A 25,566-nucleotide genomic window follows, 5' to 3' on the forward strand; every position below is an offset into this window, starting at 1 on the left:
TGCTCTTTAAGCTCTTTGGGGGAGATTTATTCAGAATCGAAGCTGGACAACCAGTGTTGAAATACCAGCGTGATTGAGCAGGAGCTGCACCTAATGGGATAGACAACACTCTCTTTAACTAATTGTTTGGCTTATTCCAGGGTGTTTATGTCCTCCCACTGGTTGCTGGAGTTGTGCAAATAGATGTCTCTGTGTGTATGTCTGCCCCTGGAGACACACATGCACACAAAGAGTTAGAGCACAATAGTTACTAAGGATGGACACAAGCATGCCCTCAAAAACCAGACAGCCAAAACGGATCTATTCATCACCCATATTCACATTTACAAAACACTCACACACATTCTGATAAATTAAAGTAGCTTAAAATGGTGTCCTTTGATAGTACCGCTGTGACTTGCATGTTATATAGATCTCTTCTGCTCTCTAGTGGAGATAATCAGGATGACATACATCAACTGATCAGTTTCAACCTGAAAAGAAATCAAATGTGAGCTCTACAGGAGGCTTTCAAAAGATAATAACATCAGAGTAAAAGGTAGTAGGCTACATGTCAAACTTGGAAAACATTTGTGATTGAGTACAAAAGTGCAATATAGGCAGTTAAGATATTGCGGTTTAATGAAACCTAACAATAAAAAAAACCCAAAACTTTAGCATTCTAGCTTTTAAAGAGCTTTTAACATCTCATTTTTGCAAAACTTTAAGTCAATGAAACATTTTGTCATTGAGATTTTTCTAAATTCTCAAAGTAAGCATAGGTGATGCTTTTCTTTACCACCGTTGCTGCTTCACAAAAGAGGCATACTCTTAAGTACGGTAGCCCCGAGGGGAACGTAAGACCCGACAGAACTACGCGGTGGACCAACTTCACCATCACCTAACGAATAATACCGACCTTACGAAATTTTTACAGCAGTAATGGAGCTCAATTATCAGTCAATGAAAGTCGCCCACCAGGCCCGAGAGGCGGTGAGTGAACACGGGCTTTTGTTTCTTGTTGTTTTACGCAAATTTGACGCACAACTGTTTTCAGATATCAGCTTGTGACTAACTAGCAGTGGCAGTGAACAGATGGGCACTGAACTGTCTGGTACTGTAAGCAGTGTTAAGCTAAAGGCATATGTATCCAGGTGTTGGTCGATTTGTTTTACACATGTGATGGGATTTCTATATTGTCGCTTTCACGAGCGTGGTAGTTAGCCGTCGAGCTAATCGTTAAGTTCTGCATGCACTCACTGGTTGCCTAGAGACAGCGTCAACTGGTTGTTGTTTGTGGTTGGCTGGCCCCCTCTGCTGGCAACTGTGTTTTCCCTGTATTTCCAGCCCAATATAAAATATTCCTCCTCCACATGTTTGAACCAGGGAAGAGAAGAGAACTGAAGCATTAACGAGCACAGGCTAACTCGTTAGTTGATAATTAGTGGCTACTTTTAGTTAGACCACAGACATAAATAAATACTTTAGGGAGTGTCATTTCCATCTTTATTGTCTGTGCAGGTTCTTAGTCATCCAGGTCATGGCAGTCTTTAAGAACTTGTAAAAAAAAAAAAAAAGCAGTTGGACTTCTTTAAGTTTGATGATGTTTTTCATCTTTCACCCGAGAGGTTTCTTAAGTTCTAAAAACAGCAGGTGGAAGGTGCAAGGTATTTAACCAATAGTGGGAATTTTCACAAGCTTAAAGAAGTACAGTTCTTGAGACTTCCATCTTTACTGAAATTAGGCATACAGTTAAAGCCCGTGGGTAGCACAGTGGTAAAGAGTTTTGCCTCCCAAAGAGGTCTATCCACAGGCCAGCTGGCATGTCTCTGTGTGGAGTTTGGATGTTCTCCTCGTGTCTGTGTGGGTTCTCTTCAGCTACTCTGGCTTCCTCCCACAATTCAAACACATGGACATTAGTTTAATCAATGACTCTTAACTTGATCATAAGATAGGAATGTGTTAGCCCTGCGTTAGGTTGGCAGCATGTCCACGGTGTACCATGCCTCTCGCTATATGACAGCTGGTACAGACTCCAGCCTAATGGTGACCCTGATTGGATAAGGCGAAGTAAAAGGATGAATGAATGGAGTTCCAACCAGTATTTGTTGAGTGCTGTGGCTCACTTGTGTAATGCTTTTGCTATTATGCATAGCATCATGGCCTAAAATAATACTGTTAAATGTTATATCTTGCTATAACCTGTATATGGAGTGGCTAATTTCTTTGCATTTCAGTGATTCACTTTAAAGTTTTGTTTATCCATAAGTTGTGACACTTCATATCCTTCTGTTAAAAAAATCCTAATATTCTTCTAAAATATTTTGCTTTTGGGGGGACTGTATTGGTCTTTATTAGACCATATCTGTTCTTCATGACACCTGTGACAAATTGAACAATATTATTTGGTAGTTCTTTCTCATATAACAGCTCCATTTGAATTCCCCTTTTGTCCTCTTGTTGTTGCTGTTCTTGTTGCTGTCCAACAGGATGAGCAGAGGACTGAGATGAGGAAGAAAAGTCTCCTCATCCTCATCTATCACCACCTGCTGGGGCAAGGGTCAGTATAAAATTGTGTGTGTGTGGATGCATCAAGTGGTGATCAAAAAGATGAACTTTTCTTTTAAGTACATTTTTAGCATCAGGTTTAGATACGGACTTTTAAAACAGGTGGCTGAGTTTCTTTGATCAGAGCAAGTAGAATACATAAATTCACTCTTTGTTACTTCAAAACAGAATGGCATTATGCAAAATGGCATTGCTGGTTTATTATTGAATAAGTGGTAACAAACCAACCAAAAGGTCATATTTGTATGTCTGTATAGAAAAAGTGAAATGCAATTCATCAAGACAAGCACATCAAAAATCTGTTCCTTGCAATGTGTCTGTCCACCAGCTATGTAGCTGCAGCAGTGGCCTTGGATCAAGAGACAAATGGAGGTGTGAGGAGGTTCGAGGTTAGCGATAACATCGATCTGGAGATGGTGTTGATGGAGTATGAGAGCTACCACTACGTCAAATTCCAGAAGTATCCCAAACTTATCAGAAGAATAGCAGAAGCAGGTGCAAGAACTCTGCTGAAACACTGAGAAGCAATGAAAATTATATCTCATGCTCTGTAAAATTATTAAAAACTAACTTATAGTCTTAGCATGTTTTTTTCTGATATTTTTTTCTGTCCAGGTGAAAGAAAATATCCAACACGTAGTGCAACTAAGAGGTGAGTCAGTCACGGGCCAAGTATGCTGTGCATACATGCTCACAGTAGAGGTGGGGAAAAATCGATACAACATCGAATCTCAGTATTTTCGGTGGCAATATTGTATCGATAAAGCAACACAGACACTGTCTTATGGCGACATTTAGGGCAGAAAAAACAAAAACTTATTGCATAAAACAGATATTGACAAGTTGAACTTTGAGGAGATAATTTGTAGTTGAAATGGGTGATAAATTGCAAATATGTTATTGCAAAACTCAGCATGTCACAAAATATTAAAAATCACAATAATAATTATGAGTGAAGTATTGTGATAATATTGTATCATGGGTGTGTCTGGTGATTCCCACCTGAATATATAACAATAAGTGAGTCTGCCATGCTGCTAGTCCATGCATGACAGTTAAAAAAATACATGTGTTTTGTTTTTTATTTGTCCCCAGGAGTCCCCGTTCAGCTGTGAAACCCCTCCCAGAAATCAACCCTTCCCGGAACACAAACACAGGAACTGGAGCAAAGAAGCCAGCCACTAGTGTACGGGCAAATGTGGAAAAATGAAGTCAAATCAAAACAACTCTGTACTCTAGCTAGCAATTATTCTGACATTTATGTTAATTTCCTAGGAGAATGGCACCTATCTTGCTCCACAGTCATCGGACTTTGGTCTCAGCGTATCCTCCATCAAAAATGCACCAGCTGGAGAGTGTGCCACAAACAGGAAGGTACTGGAGAAGTGAATACTCTGAGAACAGAAGCAAACCTCATCGTCCCAATTGAAGTTAATCACATTTTTTTCTTGTATGACATTTATGAGACGGTTTTCATTTTACGATGATGCTGCAGCAGGATGCTAACAAAATTGTTTATGTTTAATTCATTACAACATAAACCAGCACCTTTATGATCTGGGGTTGATTTGGCCGTGCCAAATGCAAAAACATAAAATAGAAGTCCTCACCCTTTTTAAAACAAAATTACCGCTGTCACTTTTGTTCCTATTATGTTCTCTTATGTATCTTGGGGGCAGATGACTGATGCCAAAGGTGCAATCCAGGATGCTGTCAGAGGAGCTGGGATTGATTCAGACCATATGGTAATTATGCTGGAGCCTTTGAACTAAACTGACTTATAAAAAAGGTCATAATATTCAGACAAGCTTCAAACAACTGTGAAATGTGTAAAAAATATATTTTGGTAACAGTCTGAATTGTCCAAAATAAAAACTATTTGAAGGCAACAAAAAGTACAAAATGTCTACTGATAATAATAAAAAGTCTATGTTGCAGGAACGCCTACTGAAGCCACTGAGTGGCTTTTCTGGAATGAGTGGTGAGATGAGGGCACTAGCTACGATCGTCAGCAGGGTACACACACACACACACACACACACACACACACACACACACACACACACACACACACACACACACACACACACACACACACCTTAATAAGCCTGAGGAGAAGCTGATTTTATCTTAATTTGTTCCTTGGAATATGATGTAAAATCCTCCACATGACTACAGAGCAGCAGAGGGCTTTGTTTTGAATGAATTGATCTTTTGTATTAATGAAGGCCCAGGCTCTATCCACTTCCCTTACCTGATGTTTCATTCTAAAAGACACCTATTTACGCAACCAGGATGTGTGTGGGGGCCAATTTCTGGCTTATGTCTTCCACATGCATCACTCACTCTCTGTTGTGTGTGTGTGTGTGTATGCTTTTCCAAAGGACATCTATTTGCACAGCCCCAATGTGCGATGGGAGGACATCATCGGTCTGGAGGATGCCAAGCGATTAGTCAAAGAGGCCGTCGTTTATCCCATTAAGGTGCGGCCGCTACCCGAGCATGCTGGTATTTCAGCTCCGGTCGCCCATCTTCGATTCTGAATACATCTCTTTTAACGGGCTTAAAGAGAAGGAGGGCAGTGGGGTCAGGCCAGTCTATTAGACTAATATTAAATCTTTACCTGGGATATTATGGTAACACAGATACAGAAATGGATAGAAAGACACATGTGGCATGCCATGTAGAATTTATTGTACTGCTACAGTCACACAAGTTGTGCTTCTGCAAATAGATAAAAACTGCATCATCAGACTTATCAGGTTTCTTTGCACAGAGCTCAGTTTGCTATTGGTGTGCTGAAAATGGAAATACAATGTGTTCTCATACTGAGCTAGGATGTGATTTACTCAAGTTGTATCTATACTGTTTTGTTCATGTTTCCCCCTCATTCTTTGACTCAGTCTCTCCTCCTCAGTATCCCCAACTCTTTACAGGCATCCTGTCTCCATGGAAGGGTTTACTGCTCTATGGTCCCCCGGGTAAGGACTCAAGTGCAGGATATTAAAAAATGTCAGGGTCTCACTATGAAAACTTCACATTCCCTTACCCACGCAGGTACAGGTAAGACGTTGCTGGCCAAGGCCGTAGCTACAGAGTGTAAGACAACCTTCTTCAACATCTCAGCTTCCAGCATTGTCAGCAAGTGGAGGGGAGACTCTGAGAAACTGGTCAGGGTAGGCTGTCAGCTATAGGAAGAATTTTACAAAAACATGTTTGAATACTATTCTCTGGGGGGGGATGTCTAATTAGTGTAAATGATTTAATACATGTGTCTGCAGGTTCTATTTGAGCTGGCCAGGTACCACGCTCCATCCACCATCTTCCTGGATGAGCTTGAGTCAGTGATGGGCCAGAGAGGAAGCAGCATGGGGTGAGCTCAACCACGAAGTGCAGTAAAATGTAGCTGTGCCACTGCTGCTGTCCACAAAACCTCTGTTTACTGCTTTCAGGGGCGAGCACGAGGGGAGTCGCAGGATGAAGACTGAGTTACTGGTTCAGATGGATGGACTAGCCAGATCAGATGACCTGGTTTTTGTACTTGCTGCCTCCAACCTACCTTGGTAGATTAATCACATGCACATTTGGACTTATTGGCCTTCTGTTGCATATACAAATAAATAGGAAGACAGAAAAATGCAACTCACTATTTTTGCTGTTTCAACCCTCCTCGTAAATTTATTGCCAGCATCATCTCAGCCTGATTTTAACATTCATTCATTTTTCTTGCATTGAATGCATTTGAAAAAAGACCCTTCATTTTCTTGACAAACACAAGATTATGATGTTATGATTTCAAAGTCACAGCTGTATAAATACAAAAAGATGACTACTAATACAGCTATAAAATTATGACAGTTAAATCTGCCTTTGTTTGTTTCTAATAAATCTTCTCTCAGGGAACTGGACCACGCAATGCTGAGGAGGTTAGAGAAGCGGATTCTAGTGAGTCTTCCCTCTTCACCAGCTCGCCAAGCCATGATTTCTCATTGGCTGCCTCCTCTCAGCTGCACAGGAGGGGTGGAGCTACGCACTGTGCTAGACTACGAAGCACTGGCAAAAGTGCGTATGGAGTTTGTCAAGTGTTTAATCGTTATGCTTAACAATTTTTCTGTAATTAATATTTCATAAATCATATATGTTATCTGGAAGGAAATGTGTTCACTCATGTACATCTGTACATTTGTGTGTTTTATTTCCAGGAGATGGAGGGCTACTCTGGCTCAGATATAAGATTGGCATGTAAGGAAGCTGCCATGAGACCAGTTCGAAAGATCTTTGATGCTCTGGAGTCACATCAGGATGGTAGGACAACACACACACACAATGTCAAGATTGACCCCTACAACAGCCATCTTCTCTGTCTTACTTTGATTCTCTTTTACAGATGACACAGACATGCCCGCCATCCAACTGGAAACTGTAACAACAGCTGATTTCCTGAATGTGATTGAACACACCAAACCCTCAGCACGAAACCTGATGGACAGATACACAGCCTGGGAGAGAGAGTACCAATCTGTCTGACACTAGTACACATAACATGAATGTAAAGACTTTCATACTAACGCCACTAAAAGTGATGATAACTCGTTTTTACTGTTACAAATTTATATCCTGCACTATACTAAAAATTTACACTAATGACTATATATTAGCGTAAAATGTTTCCTATACTTTGGATATTTGTGACAAGCTACTGCAGGTTGGAACGGTGTACATTTTAATAACTGTGGAGCTTTGAAAAACTCTTTTTGACATGGAGAAAATATTTGTTCAGTGATCATTTGTTTTCTTTTTTATTATTTGAAAACAAAAAGTATACAACCTAATACAAATACGCGAAGCCATACCAAATGACTATTAGAGCTGGCCTACTGGTATTATACAGCTAATATATATATTGTTTAGTATTAAACTTTGCTTGTTCCATATTCAGTTTTTCAGCAAAACGTGTTTGAGTCCATAAGAAAAGATTCATTCTCATATCTGGAGGAAGATTTTTTTTTTTTCAATAAATATTAATGTTAGCCCGCGACTTTGTTCCAGATTTGAATTTTGGCCCACTGTGTATTTGAGTTTGACACCCCTGCTCTAAACCAAGGCACAATGTACATTCCAAATTCCTTTAATTTTAAATATGTTTATATTGTCTATTCTGTAAAATAGTCAGATGTCTATTCACCTGCTTGCTGCTACTACTGCACATTCACCCAATGTATATACTATATATATATATATATATATATATAATGTTCTTCCTCTACCCCCCCCCCCCATTTTTTGCACATGTCGAGGAGCGTGTCAGGCTACATTTCACTGTGTGTTATACTTGTATAACTATGCATGTGAGAAATAAAGGACCTTGAACCTTGAATTGTCTCTCTATTATGTTTTAACTGCATCTTCCTTTGTTTGAACCTATTCTCCCAAAAAACTGCATTAGCAGTGTGTATGCAATGAAATTAAATGCTTATTGCAGTGTAGGAGGCTCTCATTGTTCCTTCGGGTAACTCTGTGTCATTTATTCTATTCTCTCCTCCTTTTGTTTTCATTCTCTCACCTTATTTTCATTGGCTCGCATGTCTTTCGACTCTTTTCTCACCTTCTTTTTTCCTTCTATGCAGCGTTTTTGTCTTTGTGCACATTGCCTTTCCTCTAAACTTTACTTTGAGACTGAGGAAGCAGAGTACTCGGAAATGTACTATTTTGTGTACTAAGTAGAGTTGGATGTCTCGAGACCGGTCTCGAGACCACTTTTACGTGGTCTTGGTCTCGACGTACTTTTGTCTCGGTCTTGCTGTCTGAGGTCAACATAGTGGTCGGGAGATTTGGAGTCAACAGTATCCATGACACACAGCGTAACGTTCGATAATGTATCATGCGCAAAAGCTTTAGCTCTGAGAGCCGTGCTTAGAGAGTGCTTTGTAGTGAATCAGAATAGTCGACTCCCATTGAGCGAGAGCCGGCTCCTCAATTAATTTCCTTTCGCTGCTCAGCTGTCACACAGCGACACACAGTGGCTCAGCCATGCTCAAATCCCTCCACATTGTGGCATTTTATTATTTCGCCTTTCGCGCCCTTCAAACACAACTAAATGCAACCCGTTAGATTGAGCAGTATGCCCGGTCAGTAAGTTACAGAAATGTCAGCGACTTCGTCTGTCATAAAGTTTGCGTTCATAGAACACAAAGAGTTTTTGGTAAATGCAAAAAAGAAGCATTCGGCAAAGTGCAGGTTTTGCAAAGTCTCCTTGACCGAGACAGCTGGGACTACCTCAACCTTCCCATATGGAAAAGATATATATAAATCTTATAAAGTTTGTATCTGTCTTGTGTGAAACTTGTATGAAAAGCATATAAGAGTGAAAACAGATATAAGATCCCTTGAAAAATTATATAATGAAACTTGTATGTTTTGGATACTTACTAAAACAATGTATGAAAGTAATGCGAAAGTGGCCACTTTCATGAGTAAATCATGTAAGCCTTATATGATTTACTCATGAAAGTGGCCACTTTCATGAGTAATCACATATAAGTTTTTACTATTTCTTTTCCGTATGGGCTTCACCAGGCACCTGGAGCGCAAACACCCTCAAAGGTAAGCTAGCCAGTAGCCATCTATCCATCTTCAAACTCTTCTAACTACCTTTCCAACCTCAGATGACCAGGTCATGTTTATGTAATATTGTTATTTATAATGTGTTCTTCAAACCTCTACGGTGGCCCATAGAGACAAAGCATGTACAAACTCCAAGACGCTTACAAATTCCAAATAGCACGCACAAACTCCAAAACACATACAAAATACAAAACACATGCAAACTCCAAAACACGTACAAACTCCAAAACACTTAAAAAATACAAAACACATGCAAAATACAAAACACATGCAAACTCCAAAACACGTACAAACTCCAAAACACGTACAAAATCCAAAACACATGCAAAATACAAAACACGTGCAAAATCCAAAACACGTACAAAATCCAAAACACATGCAAAATACAAAACACGTACAAAATTAAAAACACGTGCAAACTCCAAAACACATGCAAACTCCAAAACACATACAAAATCCAAAACACATGCAAACTCTAAAACACGTAGAAAATTCAAAACACATGCAAACTCCAAAACACGTGCAAAATCCAAAACACGTGCAAAATCCAAAACACATGCAAACTCCAAAACACGTAGAAAATTCAAAACACATGCAAACTCTAAAACACGTAGAAAATTCAAAACACATGCAAACTCCAAAACACATACAAAATACAAAACACATGCAAAATCCAAAACACGTACAAAATCCAAAACACATGCAAAATCCAAAACACATGCAAACTCCAAAACACATGCAAACTCCAAAACACGTACAAAATCCAAAACACATGCAAAATCCAAAACACGTACAAAATCCAAAACACATGCAAACTCCAAATCACATGCAAACTCCAAATCACAACGGAAGTGCTCCAGGACGCTAGGGGCAGTGTTGAGCTCGATTTACAAAATAAACGGCAAGTATGTTGCAAACACATGGGCTCTAGTCTCCGTCGCGCTTCCCAGGTTGCCTAGCAACCATGATACTAACAGCTGGAAACGTGTCATACAACTTTGTTTGACAGAAATGAAGGAGAACATATTTTTTTCATTTGTTTGTTTGTTTCTACAAGAGCTTTGTGTGATTTGATAAGTATCTGAGGCTGAGACCACAGGACAGTAAAACATGATTGTTGGTCTTCATTTCTGTACTGAACAGTCATTTAAGATTAGCTAGTAAATAACAATTAGCTAATGTTGTTCATGAGACTAAAGTCATATCACTTTGGTAATGTAAATATAATATGGCCAATATTATGGTTATTATATTAGTCATTATTAGCTATTACAGCAGTGAACATGAACTCTGTGTCAAATACTGAGCTTCAGTACAGATTCAAGTTGCAGTTATTTACAGTACATGTCTTACCACCTTAAATCTTCACTCAAAGACAAGTATATAGGAATGACTGCCAAATTTATTTGCCACTGAAGCAGAAGGATGGCATCTGAATAAAACCTCTCTTGACATGCCTAGATGACATTAAAGCTTGGTTGGCTCTAAACTTTTTAAATTTGAATGAAAAGAAAACAGATTTGTTGGTGTTTGGACCCAGTGGCTCCTGTGAGTCCTCTTCTTTTCATTTGGAACCCCTGGAAGTTTATTTTAAACCTGTTGTTACTGCCCTTGGTTTTAAGTTGAACCAGTCCATTTTTATCATTTAAGGCGACTGGCAAGAGTGAAATCTTTTCTTCCTAGGCAGCACTTTGAAACCGTGATCCATGCTTTTATTTCTTCCCCTGTGGACTACTGTAACGCACTTTATGTGGGGGTCAGTCAGTTGTTACTCTGACATCTGCAGCTGGTTCAAAATGTATATTGACAGTGCATATATAGGTGTATCATATATAAGAGACAAATGTTGTTCCTTCAGTATGTTGGCATTACTAAATTTGGCTCAATGCTTACATACATGTGTAAAAAGAACATGTACAAGCTGTGATAACTGTTTCTGATAGAATGAAGGGTAGACTGATATATTAAACATTCCTTTATTGGGTTAGAAAATCAGACCATGTCATAACTGCTTTAAGTCATACAGAATAGATATCAGAGCCTTAAACAGGCTGGCTTCTGCTAAATGGGTCAAACTGGGCAGAAAGTATACAAACACGTAACATCCTTATAGAATATGATGTAACACTATAGATCAACTTACCTCAGAATATATAAAGCATATAAACAATTACAGCAATATGATGCAACAAACACAGCAGTACTACTAATCCAAAATACTCAAAGCTTCATAGAACTGAAACAAACATTTATTTTTAGTTCCATTCTGCTGCTGATACATACTTTATTTTTCTGAACATTAAACTTGTTGCTTCCTTTCATAGTGTGTAACCTGAATGCCCTGGGTACTTTCTCCCACACTGAAAACACTGGAATGATCAAATTATTTGAACATTACCTAATAAGACTGATTCAGGACAGACAATTAGTTATGTTAAACTTTCTTAGCAGTCCTTCACAAACAGGGAACAGTCTGTCTATTCTCTCCATCTGTCAGCTGCTGCTGGCTCTTCCTCCTCCTCTTCCTCACATACTGCTGAGTTTGTCCTGGTGGATCATCAGGGGTGCAAAGCCTCACAGATGATGTGTAGCAGTGGGTCCCTCAGTCTGTCCTCACTCTGGACACTTGCAGTTGTCACACATAGAAATCAAATGTGTGATAAGCTGCAGGATTCAAACACAAGTGTAACTTATAAACACATGTTCATACTTTTATTCCACAATCAGAGAGAAAGAAAAAAAGAGAGAGTGCAGGACAGACAGACAGGTGACAGTCTCAGGTGTATACACTGCTACAAAACAGCACACGAGAAGGAGGATTTAGTGTTTGTGTTATTACGAGTGCTAAACAAGAAGAATTCCCAGATGGTACAGTGGACACGTGTGACTCCTGTGATTAAAGCATCTTTCTTTCAGCTTAACGAGTGAACCGTCAGCTGACTGACATGACTGACTTTAATTATGCATAAAATCATCACATTCTCTGTAAGATTAAGCTCAGCTATTGAACGGCAAATATTTTGAAGTAAAGGCTTTAAAACCAAGTTAGTACAAACGTCGCTAATGTCACATAACTTTCCCGACATGTTGCCAACAGTAATGTTTTAATGTTCTTCATTATAAAAACATTTGCACATAAATAAGTGACATAATATTCAGTACTTACTTCTGAAAGTTTACTCTTCGTCCGCTCCGCTTCCGCCGTTTTTTAAATTATCCACACCACCGCCGAGCTATGAAGTCTGGGATATGTTGGGCCATGAAGGCTACACCGACCCATCCTTAAAATTCAGGGAAATTAAGGACGCATTTGAGGGCCGCATGTAGAGCAGCCTTTGAATTGGGACAGTCTTCGTCGTGTCACTGTGACGTAATCGGCCTTAAAATGCGGCCTTTAAGGCTGCAGACCCCAAATCCGGTCATTGGTACTTCCTGGCTTGTGTAGTTACTAGGTAACAAAAGCTCAACACTGCCCCTAGCGTCCTGGAGCACTTCCGTTGTGTTTTGGAATTTGCATGTGTTTTGGGGTATGCATGTGTTTTGGATTTTGCAAGTGTTTTGTATTTTGTACGTGTTTTGGATTTTGCACGTGTTTTGTATTTTGTACGTGTTTTGTATTTTGCATGTGTTTTGGATTTTGTACGTGTTTTGGATTTTGCATGTGTTTTGTATTTTGTAAGTGTTTTGGATTTTGTACGTGTTGTGTATTTTGCATGTGTTTTGTATTTTGTACGTGTTTTGTATTTTGCATGTGTTTTGTATTTTGCATGTGTTTTGTATTTTGTAAGTGTTTTGGAGCTTGTACGTGTTTTGTATTTTGCATGTGTTTTGTATTTTGTACGTGTTTTGTATTTTGCATGTGTTTTGTATTTTGTAAGTGTTTTGTATTTTGCACGTGTTTTGTATTTTGTACGTGTTTTGTATTTTGCATGTGTTTTGGATTTTGTACGTGTTTTGTATTTTGCATGTGTTTTGGATTTTGTAAGTGTTTTGGATTTTGTACGTGTTTTGTATTTTGCATGTGTTTTGTATTTTGTAAGTGTTTTGGATTTTGCATGTGTTTTGTAGTTTGTAAGTGTTTTGGAGCTTGCACGTGTTTTGGATTTTGCATGTGTTTTGTATCTTGCATGTGTTTTGTATTTTGTATTTTGTAAGTGTTTTGTATTTTGTAAGTGTTTTGTATTTTGTACGTGTTTTGTATTTTGTAAGTGTTTTGGATTTTGCACATGTTTTGTATTTTGTACGTGTTTTGTATTTTGCATGTGTTTTGTATTTTGTACGTGTTTTGTATTTTGCATGTGTTTTGTATTTTGTAAGTGTTTTGGAGCTTGCATGTGTTTTGGAGTTTGTAAGTGTTTTGGATTTTGCATGTGTTTTGTAGTTTGTAAGTGTTTTGGAGCTTGCACGTGTTTTGGATTTTGCATGTGTTTTGTATCTTGCATGTGTTTTGTATTCTGTAAGTGTTTTGGATTTTGCATGTGTTTTGTATTTTGGACGTGTTTTGTATTTTGCATGTGTTTTGGATTTTGTAAGTGTTTTGGAGCTTGCATGTGTTTTGTATTTTGTACGTGTTTTGTATTTTGCATGTGTTTTGTATTTTTTAAGTGTTTTGGAGCTTGCATGTGTTTTGGAGTTTGTAAGTGTTTTGTATTTTGCATGTGTTTTGTATTTTGTAAGTGTTTTGGAGCTTGCATGTGTTTTGTTTTTTGTACGTGTTTTGTATTTTTTAAGTGTTTTGGAGCTTGCATGTGTTTTGGAGTTTGTAAGTGTTTTGGATTTTGCATGTGTTTTGGATTTTGTACGTGTTTTGTATTTTGTACGTGTTTTGTATTTTGCATGTGTTTTGGATTTTGTACGTGTTTTGGAGTTTGTGCGTGCTATTTGGAATTTGTAAGTGTTTTGGAGTTTGTACGTGCTTTGTCTCTAGGGGCCACCGTAGGGGGGTTTCAAGAGTGTCCCTATAACATTGCTCGGCTAACAGCGGCGTTCTCGACAGTGAAGTCCAGATCAGAGCGGTCTATGGCTCTGGTCCAGATAGCACGGATCGCAAAACTGAGTCCTAAGGTTCTTAAATCGAACTTAAGGACCTTTGACTATGACTTTCTTAGGTGTTTTCTACTATGTTGCCCTACTAAACCAGTCCAGTGTGTAGGGGCTATTTTAGCATTATTAGACACAGTTATTTTGTATTGGTGTAACTTCAGACTTTATTGAGTAGTTCATTTCTTGTCAATACAGCTGTGTCTGATAGCTGACTGGCAGGAGGAGGCTTAATGCAACCTGCAAAGTTAATGCACAGACATTTTGTCTTTTGTAGATTCCATTCAACTGTTTTTCTGTTCTTGTTATTTAAGGTCTTGCAACCCTGAACACTCCAGTATTTTCATTATTACTAGTTGTGCCTAATGATCTATATGTGTCACACTGGATTAGATTAGGTTCTTTTGTATGCAAAGGTCTGCCCTCATTGATAGGTTTAAAATTACTGTGCTTGTAAGATACAGTAGTTTTTGTGGTTGAATAGAAACCGATGTTTTACAGATTCCTATTTCCCTGTTTTGTAGGTACTTGGAGTACAAAGCAGGATCTGCAACATCAGTGATAGCGGTCAATCCCACACAGCCTCAATTATCATTGTTTGCTCCAAGCATCCACTTATTTTCCCCAAATTCACCCAGGCAACAGGCCATCACCCAGTCCATCCTCCAGGACCCTATAGTTGGATGCTCTCTCCCCCTGTCTATCGTTGAGAATCCACATTTTAGACACTTCCTGAATGTCTTGGATAGCAAATACACTCCTGTGTCTAGAACCACCTTGACAAAGAAGCTGATACCTCACCTTGTCACTAAATTGAAGGGTGACATAATCAAAGCCCTGGAAGTCCAGCCAAATGTAGCAATAACAACAGACCTCTGGTCTGACCGGAGGCTTCGTACTTTCCTGGGAGTTACTGCTCATGCTGCCTGCAAGAACAAGGACTCTTACAGTTTACAATCATTTTTGCTTGACAGTAGGCGTTTCACAGGGAAGCACTGCGGCGAACGAATCGGCTCAGCATTTGACAGAATAGTTGAGGAATATGGCATTGGCCATAAAATAAGCTACATTCTGACGGATAATGCATCCAATATGAAGCGGGCCTTTAAAGTCAGGATGCCAGAAGTAGAGCACCCTGAAGGTGACAGCAGTGGTGACCTCGATGATGAAACAATGTGGGAGGATGCAGAAGGTTCTGATCCATGGTCAACGGGTGAACGTCTTTCTTGCTTCGCCCACTCGCTGCAACTTGTAATCAGTGATGGGATGAAAGAGGTAAAGGCAATAGCTAGAGCCATTGCCAAAGCCAGCAAGTTTACAAACCTGCTGCACAGCAGTAGTAACCACAAAGACTTGTTTGAGGCACACTTTGGCTCCAATAAGTCCATCCCAGCAGGAAACAACACCCGCTGGAATAGCACCTACAGACAGTTAAAGGCTCTGATCACACTTGACCACGGGGCCATCACTGAAATGTGCAGCAATACAGAGAATTTAGTGTTTTCAACCCGAGAGTGGGCTCAGCTGAAAGATCTTTGTGCTTTGCTTGAGCCTTTTTCTGATGCAACAGACCTTACAGAAGGTGATCATCAGGTGACTATTAGCATGGTGGTCCCCACTGTTCTGGACTTGAAGAATCATCTTATAAAGATGGAAGTACAAATGCCCCAGGCCGTAACTATAGTCAGGGCACTGAAAAGATCCTTAGAGAAACAGTTCTCTGGAATTTTCAGGCAGATTTGCATGGACGAAAAGGATCCAGAAGAGCCGTTTAGCCATCGGATCTACTTCCTTGCCACCATGCTTGACCCCCAGTTTGGACTGACCTGGGTAGATTTAGATGTCCAAAATGGTGAAACCGGACCAGCACTGAAGAGGTTCAGAGATTACCTTAAAAAGTCATTAATAGGTGACTGTATAATAATAATAATTTATTGTTATTGTTGTTTTTGTTGTTCCACTTATTATCACTGTCTTTGGTTTTATAGCATCATTAGAAGCATCCTGTCTAATCCTGTCTTTGTGCGTGTGTGTGTGCACCCTTTTCCAGACCTTTTGATCACAGAGGTAGACAGAGACGGACCTGCAGCACCAACAGAAGAAGACACAGAATTATCAGATAGTGACTCAGCGCCACCCCCAAAACAACGTCTTCTTTCACGCTACAAGGCATTTAGGTTGCAACGCAGCACAAGCCAGGACTCGAGCACTGATGCACAAATAAGCAAGTACCTAGACAGCATAAATGACTCTGTGATGCACTCACCTTTTGGTCAAAAAACAAAGAGCGTTTCCCCAGTCTACACAGTGAGGTGTGCACATGTCTTTATATTGTTTGATTACAGAATTTTACTTAAAATGGTGTTGTTTGACTAAATAAATGTGACCATTGACTTTTAAATAACATCTGCATATCACTTTGTGTTGACAGGCCTTATCCATTTTAGGGAAGTTGATATCATACAGTGTAATTTGACTAGTACTACTACAATAGGACATGATGCAATTTCAAGTTTATAATCTTCAGTTTGATGTTACAATTTTATCTATATATAAAGTATAACTGAAACCAGTTACATATTTCATATTTTACAGTTGTTGGAGGTGATCGCTGTTTTGTCAGATGACTTTGGGGCCAGTCAGTACCATCATGCCAGCCCTTAAAAGCACACAAAAGTTAGTCTTTTTTGTCCCGGTCTTGGTCTCGTCTCAACTTGCCTGGGGAGAAGCTGATTTTATCTTAATTTGTTCCTTGGAATATAATGTAAAAATATGAAAATCCTTTATATGACTCTTGCTGAATGTGTCCACTACAGAGCAGCAGAGGGCTTTGTTTTGAATGAATTGATCTTTTGTATTAATGAAGGCCCAGGCTCTATCCATTTCCCTTACCCGATGTTTCATTCTAAAAGACACCTATTTACGCAACCAGGATGTGTGTGGGGGCCAATTTCTGGCTTATGTCTTCCACATGCATCACTCACTCTCTGTTGTGTGTGTGTGTGTGTATGCTTTTCCAAAGGACATCTATTTGCACAGCCCCAATGTGCGATGGGAGGACATCATCGGTCTGGAGGATGCCAAGCGATTAGTCAAAGAGGCCGTCGTTTATCCCATTAAGGTGCGGCCGCTACCCGAGCATGCTGGTATTTCAGCTCCGGTCGCCCATCTTCGATTCTGAATACCTCTATTTTAAAGGGCTTAAAGAGAAGGAGGGCAGTGGGGTCAGGCCAGTCTATTAGAGTGACATTAAATCTATACCTGGGATATTATGGTAACACAGATACAGAGATGGATAGGAAGACACATGTGGCATGCCATGTAGAATTTATTATACACAGCCACAATCACACAAGTTGTGCTTCTGCAAATAGATAAAAACACGCACGCACACAGAAATAGATGCACACACTTTTGTCATCATCGCCCAGACCTTTCTCATGGATATGATGACAACAAATCAGGTTGTCTGCATCCTCTTGACATTTACAGACGAAGATGAAGACTGATGTGTCCATCTCCTTGTATATATTCTGCTGGCCTGTTTTATTGAACATCGTCTCTCTGCCTTCCCACAATCCTAAACTTTTGCTTCCATTATTATTCATTCTCTGAGCTATAGGTCAGTTTGGTCATTTCAGCCAGCCTGTGTTTGCCACCTAAAATTTAAATTAATTTGTTGTGTGTGGTATTTGCAGCACTGATCAGCTATAAATCAGACTTATCAGGTTTCTTTGCACAGAGCTCAGTTTGCTATTGGTGTGCTGAAAATGGAAATACAATGTGTTCTCATACTGAGCTAGGATGTGATTTACTCAAGTTGTATCTATACTGTTTTGTTCATGTTTCCCCCTCATTCTTTGACTCAGTCTCTCCTCCTCAGTATCCCCAACTCTTTACAGGCATCCTGTCTCCATGGAAGGGTTTACTGCTCTATGGTCCCCCGGGTAAGGACTCAAGTGCAGGATATTAAAAAATGTCAGGGTCTCACTATGAAAACTTCACATTCCCTTACCCACGCAGGTACAGGTAAGACGTTGCTGGCCAAGGCCGTAGCTACAGAGTGTAAGACAACCTTCTTCAACATCTCAGCTTCCAGCATTGTCAGCAAGTGGAGGGGAGACTCTGAGAAACTGGTCAGGGTAGGCTGTCAGCTATGGGAAGAATTTTACAAAAACATGTTTGAATACTATACTTTGTGTTTTGTGTTTCATTTTTTGAGGTCTGATTACACTGGTCAACACTGAAATTGTTACTGACCTAAAAAGGTCCTAATCTGTAGTGTCTTGGTGTGTTGAACACAAATATGAGCATGAAAATATTGTGTTTGCTCTCGTTTGGAAGATATTTCATATAGTTTTTTTTTCTATGTTTCACTGTGTACATTTATCCAGCAGGACTGTAACAACATCCTAAATAAGCATAGAATGATGTAATATTGCATCACATTGGATAATACCATCATGTACACATCATCCAGAGTTTATTCCATTATTTCCTGAAGGAATGCAGTACTACTGCCAGGCAGCTGCTGAAGTAAGCTGACATCAGCAGTGTACTATACAAAGCCTAGTTGGAAAATTTGAGAAATCTTTCAGACTTCATGGGATACAGCTTAAGCTACTGTTACATAAAACTGTCATTATTCTATCCATTTAGTTACAATACAGAACACTAATGCCTCAAAAGTGTGTTAATACTGTGGACAATTTTTGCTATATTTGTGGGGAAATGACATTTGCCAACCAGAAGAAAGTATCACTTCTCAAGTGAAGAAGTCATATCGTCTTTACTTTGGATGCAAGATTGGCGATCAAGACAAGCCTTGGGCTCCGCATATATGCTATGCTACATGTACAACACAGCTTTCGTAGTGGTTACATGGCATACATTCCGTGATAAACTAGAGCCAATTTTGCATTTTGACTGTCATATTCGTTTTGAGTACATAAAAACTGATAAGAAATGACTCATTTTATTTCAGTAACATGACTTTTGTACAATATGTTGACCGTGTATGTAGTGTAAATGATTTAATACATGTGTCTGCAGGTTCTATTTGAGCTGGCCAGGTACCACGCTCCATCCACCATCTTCCTGGATGAGCTTGAGTCAGTGATGGGCCAGAGAGCAGCATGGGGTGACCTTAACCACTAAGTGCAGTAAAATGTAGATGTGCCACTGCTGCTGTCCACAAAAACTCTGTTCATTGCTTTCAGAGGCGAGCGCGAGGGGAGTCGCAGGATAAAGACCGAGTTACTGGTTCAGATGGATGAGTCTTACCTCTTCACCAGCTTGCCAAGCCATGATGTCTCACTGGCTGCCTCCTCTCAGCTGCACAGGAGGCGTTGAGCTATGCACTGTACTGGAGTACGAAGCATTGACAAAGGCGTTTAATCATTATGCTTCACATTTTTCAATTACCATTTGATTTCATGAAATTATATATGTTATCTAGAAGGAAATGTGTTCATTCACATGCTTCTGTGTTTTATTTCCAGGAGATGGAGGGCTACTCTGGCTCAGATATAAGATGGCATGTAAGGAAGCTGCCATGAGACCAGTTGGAAAAATCTTTGATGCTCTGGAGTCACATCAGGATGGTAGGACAACACACACACACACACACACACACAACCTGCAGCTGAATGTAGCTATAACAAATGAGCTGGTGGTAGAAACAGATCTGCATTGGTGGGACTGATGTCGAAATAGTCACATCCTATAAGTATCTGGGAGTTCAACTGGATCACAAGCTGGAGTGGTCTGCCAGCAAGGATGCTTCCTACAAAAGGGGTCTGAGCTGGCTTCACTTTCTACGAAGACTCAGATGTATGCAGCAGGCTGCTCTATATGTTTTATCAGTCTTTTGCTGCGAGCACCATCTTTTTTGCTGTAGCATGCTGGGGTGCAGGCATCAAAGCAAAGGATGCAAACAGACTGAAGAAATTCATCAGGGAGGCCGAGTCTGCTGCTGGCATGAAGCTTGCCACCCTGGAGGAGGTGATCAGTGAAAGAATGCTGGCAAGACTGCTGGCAATCATGGACAATGACTCCCACCCCCTTCATAACACACTGGACAATCTGAAGAGCAGTTTCAGCAACAGGTTCCTTCAGCCTTGCTGTCTGAGGGAAAGTTACAGGAGGTCGTTCCTTCCCGCTGCAATCAGACTCTTTAATTCATCCACTTGGGTCAGGTCCACAAATGTGGAACAGAATTAATCACACCTCAGTGCACCCTGTCACTTTTGTACACATGACACATATTTGCAAACATACTTGTCCTTTTATATTTATACTTATATCTCTATATTTATCTTAATATTTATCTACCAGTATCTCTGTTTCTACACTCATTTTATATGAGTGCTTGTTGTTTGTTGTATATTTGCTGCTATGACAACTCAATTTCTCTCTGGGATTAATAAAGTTTCTCTGATTCTGAAAGTCAAGATTGACCTCTACAACAGCCATCTTCTCTGTCTTACTTTGATTCTCTTTTACAGATGACACAGACATGCCCGCCATCCAACTGGAAACTGTAACAACGGCTGATTTCCTGAATGTGATTGAACACACCAAACACTCAGCACGAAACCTGATAGACAGATACACAGACTGGGAGAGAGAGTACCAATCTGTCTGACACTAGAACAGCACAATTTAAAAAAAAAATGCTGGTTTAATCATTTGTTTTCTTTTTTTATTTTCTGAAAAAAAATATACAACCTAATACAACGAAACTTTTGTTATGGTGACTGGTACTTTGAGTCAAACTACTATAGCATGACTGTTTTCAATTTATCAGGATGTTCTGAGGAAAATAATTTCATATCTTAAGTCTCTCCACTGTTGAAACATTAGCAGTGTTACTTGTGCAAATGAAACCAGAAGGTTATTTTTACTTGGCGCTCAAAGCAGATTCTGCAGGATGTGTTCAACAGCATCTGGGAAACTGTCACATATCAGGTGGGGAGCTGGGCTTATTTTATTCTCATCGTCTTCTCTGTATTTACCTAAAACATAACAGGAGAGAAGATGGTTAGCAACAAGAAAAAAAAATTATGATAGATGAAGTAGCTAGAAATGTAGCTTCTAATAAAGACACCACAGTGGAAGAGAAAGCTGAAGATGAAATGAGAAGCTGACTGTTTCTCAGCTCACCAGTTCTGACAAGAATACCCAACATTCCTGAATTTTGAGCCCCGCCTACATCATCTCTGGCGTCCTGTTGGAGAAAACAAACAAAAAAAAAAAAAAAAAAAGCACAGACCTACAATTTAGTAAATTGTGAGGGTGTTAATCAGTCACAGGCTGGTGAAGAAATATATATCACAGGGCCACTCAGTGTAAAGACCACCATTTTATTTTAATGTTACCACTAGGAAGAAAAAAAAGATTTTTTAACATTAGTATATCTTGTAAGAGGTACTAAAACTGTCAACAGCAACAATAACATTACAATAAATGGTTATACTGTATACAAGAGAAAGCCAAAAACTCACTTTCTGTCAAAAATGATAATATACTTACATCGCCTATCATGACAGCTTCACTGGGGCTACATCCTAAATCAGACAGAGCCTATTTGAAGAAATGAGAAGAGGCTTCAATGGTTGTTAGTACCAAAAAGCATTAAAAAAAAATCAAATACTAAACACAAAAAGATTGTATAGATGCTATAATGTCAAGTAAGTATCTGACATGTCTGTTATAAAATCAACAATTGTCTTATTATATGAGGAAAAATAAAATCAAAATAAATTCCACACCTGTGTAAAAAATGTCTTTTCAGGCTTTCCAACTACAGTAGCTTTACAGTCGGTGGCATACTCCAGTCCCGTCACGAAAGGCCCGGGTCCGAGGGCCAAACCATCCTTACGTTTGTAGTAGCGAGCCTTATGGATGGCGATGAGAGGAGCTCCATCCAGAATCATTCTTGAAAGGAATACACATTTAAAACAATGACATTTTAGAAAACAAAATCACAAACACCAAGTTTATTATATGGTCTCATTTTTCAAGAAATAAGACATAACTGCACAAATATGCCCAAATAAAACGCTTGCTTTGCTACTACTGTATATCAAAAATAAATAAATAATACAAAGTATCTGATATTTTTGAGTAAAAATATCAGACACACTGAAGATTTTGCTGATATATATGTCAGCTGATAAACTTGACCAAGTTTAACACCTGAAAGCCTTGTTGAGTGTGGAGTAGTTGAAGTGATCAGGAGCAAGTCCAATGACGACAGCATTCGGCTCTGACGTCTCAATCCCTGCAAAAGGAAGAAAAAATATATAACTGGAGGTTTTTTAAATAAATTATTATTCATCTATATAATTTTATAGTAACTGCTAAAGAGATATCAATTTATGAATTCTTTGTGCTTCATTTTTAACAAAATGCTTGTAGACAATTAGAATTTTTTATAAAGCTATAATGTCTTAAACATAAATAGTTTATCTTATTTGGTTACTGAAACAAATGATAATTAAAACAACATAAATTCAGGTCTACCTCTCCGTCACTCACACACACACACCACCACACACTCTCAACTTCGTACCAGTGAAATCTTCCAGGGCGCTGTCTTCCACCAGCAGCAGGGGTCTGTGTTGTTTCTGCTCTAACAAACTCCTTGCTGCACTCAGAGAAGTGAAGATCTCATTTTCCTGTACAGTAAAGGTCATTTTTCAAGATCACATAAGGCAGCACTCTCGAGGTCAAAATGGCATCACAGTCCTTTCAGTTTGTTGATTTATTAAGTAAATCACCAGTTTTGCTTTTCTTCGCCTAATTTTGACTTCTGCACTAACATTCTTTTCATTACTTTACTTTTGGGAAAAAACAGACATTACAAAACAAGATCACAGCGGTTCCCCTTCTAAAGGTCATTTTGATTTCTTTTGGCACTGCAGTAAAAGTTTCTGCTATAAGAAAGGGTGTGGCTATTTCACCTGGAGGTTAAAATTGAGGCGTTGCAGCCTTTCAAATAAGATCCTCTTACTCTCCTTGGTTGTGTTGGTCACAAACTTGACAGCTACAGACGCCTGCCGTAACCTGATAATGCACAAAAACACAAAAGAAAACACCTAGCAATTCAAACCATGTTTACAATTCACAGCACTCTATCACAGGAAAAGAACTGATCTAAGATAAAGATATGCAGCAAGCACAAGACAGAAAAAGGTTTTTGAGTAGTGTTCAAGTAATTTAAATAAATAATTTTCAGTCTTTCTTTTCATTCATAGAGTAACATCCTGACTCTCAATGCGCCATTTTAGGTCTGATTTTTTTCCCTCCTGCCATTTACCTGTTAAGGGCATCCTGCGCCCCGGGCACTGCTGTGTCTTCTATATGCAGAGTTCCACTCAGGTCAATGAGCACAGCCTTCAGCGCTCGCCTGCCTGCCATCCTGGAGGCCTGCACAGGTAAGAAAGGCAATGATGTCACGAGAAGTCATTTTCTTAATAAATTAATCTGTTATTTTCGTAAGGAAACACTAAAAATTGTAATATAAGGTGAATGATATTCTGTAATCTAAATTTATCTGCATTTATTCAGATTTACAGACAAAAATCGTAGTATTTACAAAGTCAGAACTGGGGAATTTGGGACATTTCCTTTTTGTTGTTGCTTAAACTAATGATCAAAATCCTCTTTACAGTGTTTTCACTTGTTGTGAACTAATCTGAAAGAGCACAAATACAGGATGTTCTTAACATTTTAGATAACACATTAGATAAGACCTGTTTGGAACGCAGTATCTGATTACGATTTCTAAACCGCTACATATGACCATCGTCCACTGTAAATGGAGCTTTAGTTGGTTTTTTTTTTTTTTAAAAGCTTATTCTTTGATAACAATTTATTATTTTGGAGATTATATGTTTATAATCATAATTCACAGTGGTGGTGGCAGAATCTGTCAGATTACCAGCCAAACTGAGAGGATTACTCACCAGTTTCTGTTATGGGTTTCTGCCGAGAATGCAGATTTATGGATCTGTAGGTATTTGATTTCAGGCTATGAGTCCCTATTATTTAGACATACTTGGATTTGCGTCGTGTAGTTATCAGTGCAAGGGTACAATTAATGCTCTTAATACCCACCTAAAACCACACACACACACACACACACACACACACACACACACACACACACACACACACAGAGCGTGTAAGGCTACCTATCTAACATCTGCAGTCATCTCTACAGACAACAGAAAAAATACTGAACTGTCAAGAAAGTGCTAGGATAAAAATAATAAATCTGGTTTATGTGTGTGGTAAAGGTACTAAATCATAACCTAAAGATGTAGCTTAACAGGCTGTCAGTCTCTTACATTCAGGCCTGATGTATTGTACAACATTACTCCACTTTGTATGTTTATTTAATATCTGGCACACTTGTAGCTCGTACACATTTGTCGTTCCATATTTAAAGCTTTCAGCACTTACTAATTGTACTAAACATTGTAATGGCTGGTTTTTGAGAAAAGGTGTATAAACTGATGTGTTGTCTGTTTGACAACTTTAATGTGTACTATCCGTATGATAATTGAATCGAATAAAAGCATACATACAACTGTTAATACATCTTTGAATAGAATTCGCATTAAAACATCTCATGACAAAACTCTGAAGCAAAAACAGGTTTGGTCCTTGGGAGATAGACAAAAACACAAGGGGGGAAGGGTTTTTTTCGAAAGCTATTTAGTATTTTAAATAATATTTCTGAACCACTCTTTCAAAAACTGGGTTTACATGCTGTATCAGGAGAGATGTAATGTACACAATAACAATAAATAAGCTTTAGTATTTTGTGCATGAATTATTTTCAAACTCATTGTGATAACACAGAAAATGGTTCGAATGTTTTCGGAATTATATACATGACACAATAATTTAAAAAACCTTTATTATTCATTCCCAAATGAGAGAATTAATGATAAAAGTTTCCATTTATATAAAAGGTACAAAAGCGCTACAAACTGACCTACTGAGAGCGTAAAGAGCCAGTACAGCTAACCTTCAACAGCATCAGCAGCAACCCTCCTACTTCCTGTTGACGTTTTCTTCTTCGTAGATTTAAAACGGGTTTGTTATGTGGTCACTGCTGACCCCTGCAGCTCAAATGCAGTACAGGATTATGTTTTCAAAACAGAAAAAAAAACTTGTGTTCTACATTTTTGTAGAGAAAAAAATTTATCTTAGTACCATATGTTTAATATCACTCTCTCTTGTCAATATCAATCTCTTTTTGTCGTGTTATTATAACTTATATTTTTTCAATTTCTATATTTGTAATCAGTTAAGAGGGTTATCCTTAACCACTTAATCACT

The 25,566-nt window shown here is 38.9% G+C and overlaps 3 protein-coding genes across 7 annotated transcripts; 2 read left to right on the forward strand and 1 right to left on the reverse strand.

Moving 5' to 3' along the window:
• The first annotated feature begins 831 nt into the window (after positions 1-831).
• Positions 832-7,917, forward strand: LOC146665836 (katanin p60 ATPase-containing subunit A-like 2). Its single transcript, XM_085413607.1, has 16 exons — positions 832-972; positions 2,469-2,539; positions 2,876-3,042; positions 3,163-3,199; positions 3,643-3,733; positions 3,823-3,921; positions 4,227-4,292; positions 4,486-4,563; positions 4,932-5,030; positions 5,465-5,528; positions 5,605-5,723; positions 5,829-5,920; positions 6,000-6,110; positions 6,447-6,609; positions 6,750-6,852; positions 6,935-7,917. Exons 1-16 carry the CDS (start codon positions 922-924, stop codon positions 7,072-7,074), a joined length of 1,551 nt encoding a protein of 516 aa, XP_085269733.1. The 5' UTR covers positions 832-921; the 3' UTR covers positions 7,075-7,917.
• An 8,987-nt stretch (positions 7,918-16,904) lies between these two features.
• Positions 16,905-20,854, forward strand: LOC146665837 (katanin p60 ATPase-containing subunit A-like 2). Of its 4 annotated transcripts, none has more exons than XM_085413612.1 (7): positions 16,905-17,332; positions 18,095-18,158; positions 18,235-18,353; positions 19,264-19,351; positions 19,431-19,581; positions 19,713-19,814; positions 20,718-20,854. In XM_085413612.1, exons 1-5 carry the CDS (start codon positions 17,072-17,074, stop codon positions 19,457-19,459), a joined length of 561 nt encoding a protein of 186 aa, XP_085269738.1. In that variant the 5' UTR covers positions 16,905-17,071; the 3' UTR covers positions 19,460-19,581; positions 19,713-19,814; positions 20,718-20,854. The 4 variants fall into 4 exon arrangements, with proteins under 4 accessions (XP_085269738.1, XP_085269737.1, XP_085269736.1 ...); XM_085413611.1 differs by having other exon boundaries at positions 19,264-19,322; XM_085413610.1 differs by having other exon boundaries at positions 19,264-19,322; positions 19,431-19,814.
• Positions 20,855-20,949: 95 nt separating this feature from the next.
• hdhd2 (haloacid dehalogenase-like hydrolase domain containing 2) lies at positions 20,950-25,301 on the reverse strand. 2 transcript variants are annotated; one of them, XM_085413608.1, is made up of 9 exons: positions 25,253-25,293; positions 23,534-23,643; positions 23,178-23,280; positions 22,787-22,892; positions 22,411-22,495; positions 21,984-22,149; positions 21,745-21,795; positions 21,376-21,439; positions 20,950-21,227 (listed from the first exon to the last, which is right to left on the reverse strand). In XM_085413608.1, the coding sequence occupies exons 1-9, from the start codon at positions 25,262-25,264 to the stop codon at positions 21,124-21,126; spliced, it is 801 nt and encodes a 266-aa protein (XP_085269734.1). In that variant the 5' UTR covers positions 25,265-25,293; the 3' UTR covers positions 20,950-21,123. The 2 variants fall into 2 exon arrangements, with proteins under 2 accessions (XP_085269734.1, XP_085269735.1); XM_085413609.1 differs by having other exon boundaries at positions 20,953-21,227; positions 25,220-25,301.
• Between the last annotated feature and the right edge of the window lie 265 nt (positions 25,302-25,566).

This window comes from Rhamphochromis longiceps, linkage group LG7 (assembly GCF_057381845.1).
Source record: "Rhamphochromis longiceps isolate RC_006_pf linkage group LG7, R_longiceps_female_GT1.1, whole genome shotgun sequence".
In the NCBI taxonomy this organism is placed as follows: domain Eukaryota; kingdom Metazoa; phylum Chordata; class Actinopteri; order Cichliformes; family Cichlidae; genus Rhamphochromis; species Rhamphochromis longiceps.

Coding starts and splice junctions, on each gene's coding strand:
- hdhd2 (XM_085413608.1), bottom strand. Junction 22,893..23,177: donor GCCTCAATTTTAACCTCCAG/GTGAAATAGCCA, acceptor TTTACTGTACAG/GAAAATGAGATCTTCACTTC. Junction 22,150..22,410: donor ACACTCAACAAGGCTTTCAG/GTGTTAAACTTG, acceptor ATTCCTTTCAAG/AATGATTCTGGATGGAGCTC.
- LOC146665836 (XM_085413607.1), top strand. CDS start 922: ATGGAGCTCAATTATCAGTCAATGAAAGTCGCCCACCAGGCCCGAGAG. Junction 5,724..5,828: donor ACTCTGAGAAACTGGTCAGG/GTAGGCTGTCAG, acceptor ATGTGTCTGCAG/GTTCTATTTGAGCTGGCCAG. Junction 6,853..6,934: donor TCTGGAGTCACATCAGGATG/GTAGGACAACAC, acceptor TCTCTTTTACAG/ATGACACAGACATGCCCGCC.
- LOC146665837 (XM_085413610.1), top strand. CDS start 17,072: ATGAAGGCCCAGGCTCTATCCATTTCCCTTACCCGATGTTTCATTCTA. Junction 17,333..18,094: donor CCGTCGTTTATCCCATTAAG/GTGCGGCCGCTA, acceptor TCTCCTCCTCAG/TATCCCCAACTCTTTACAGG. Junction 18,354..19,263: donor ACTCTGAGAAACTGGTCAGG/GTAGGCTGTCAG, acceptor ATGTGTCTGCAG/GTTCTATTTGAGCTGGCCAG.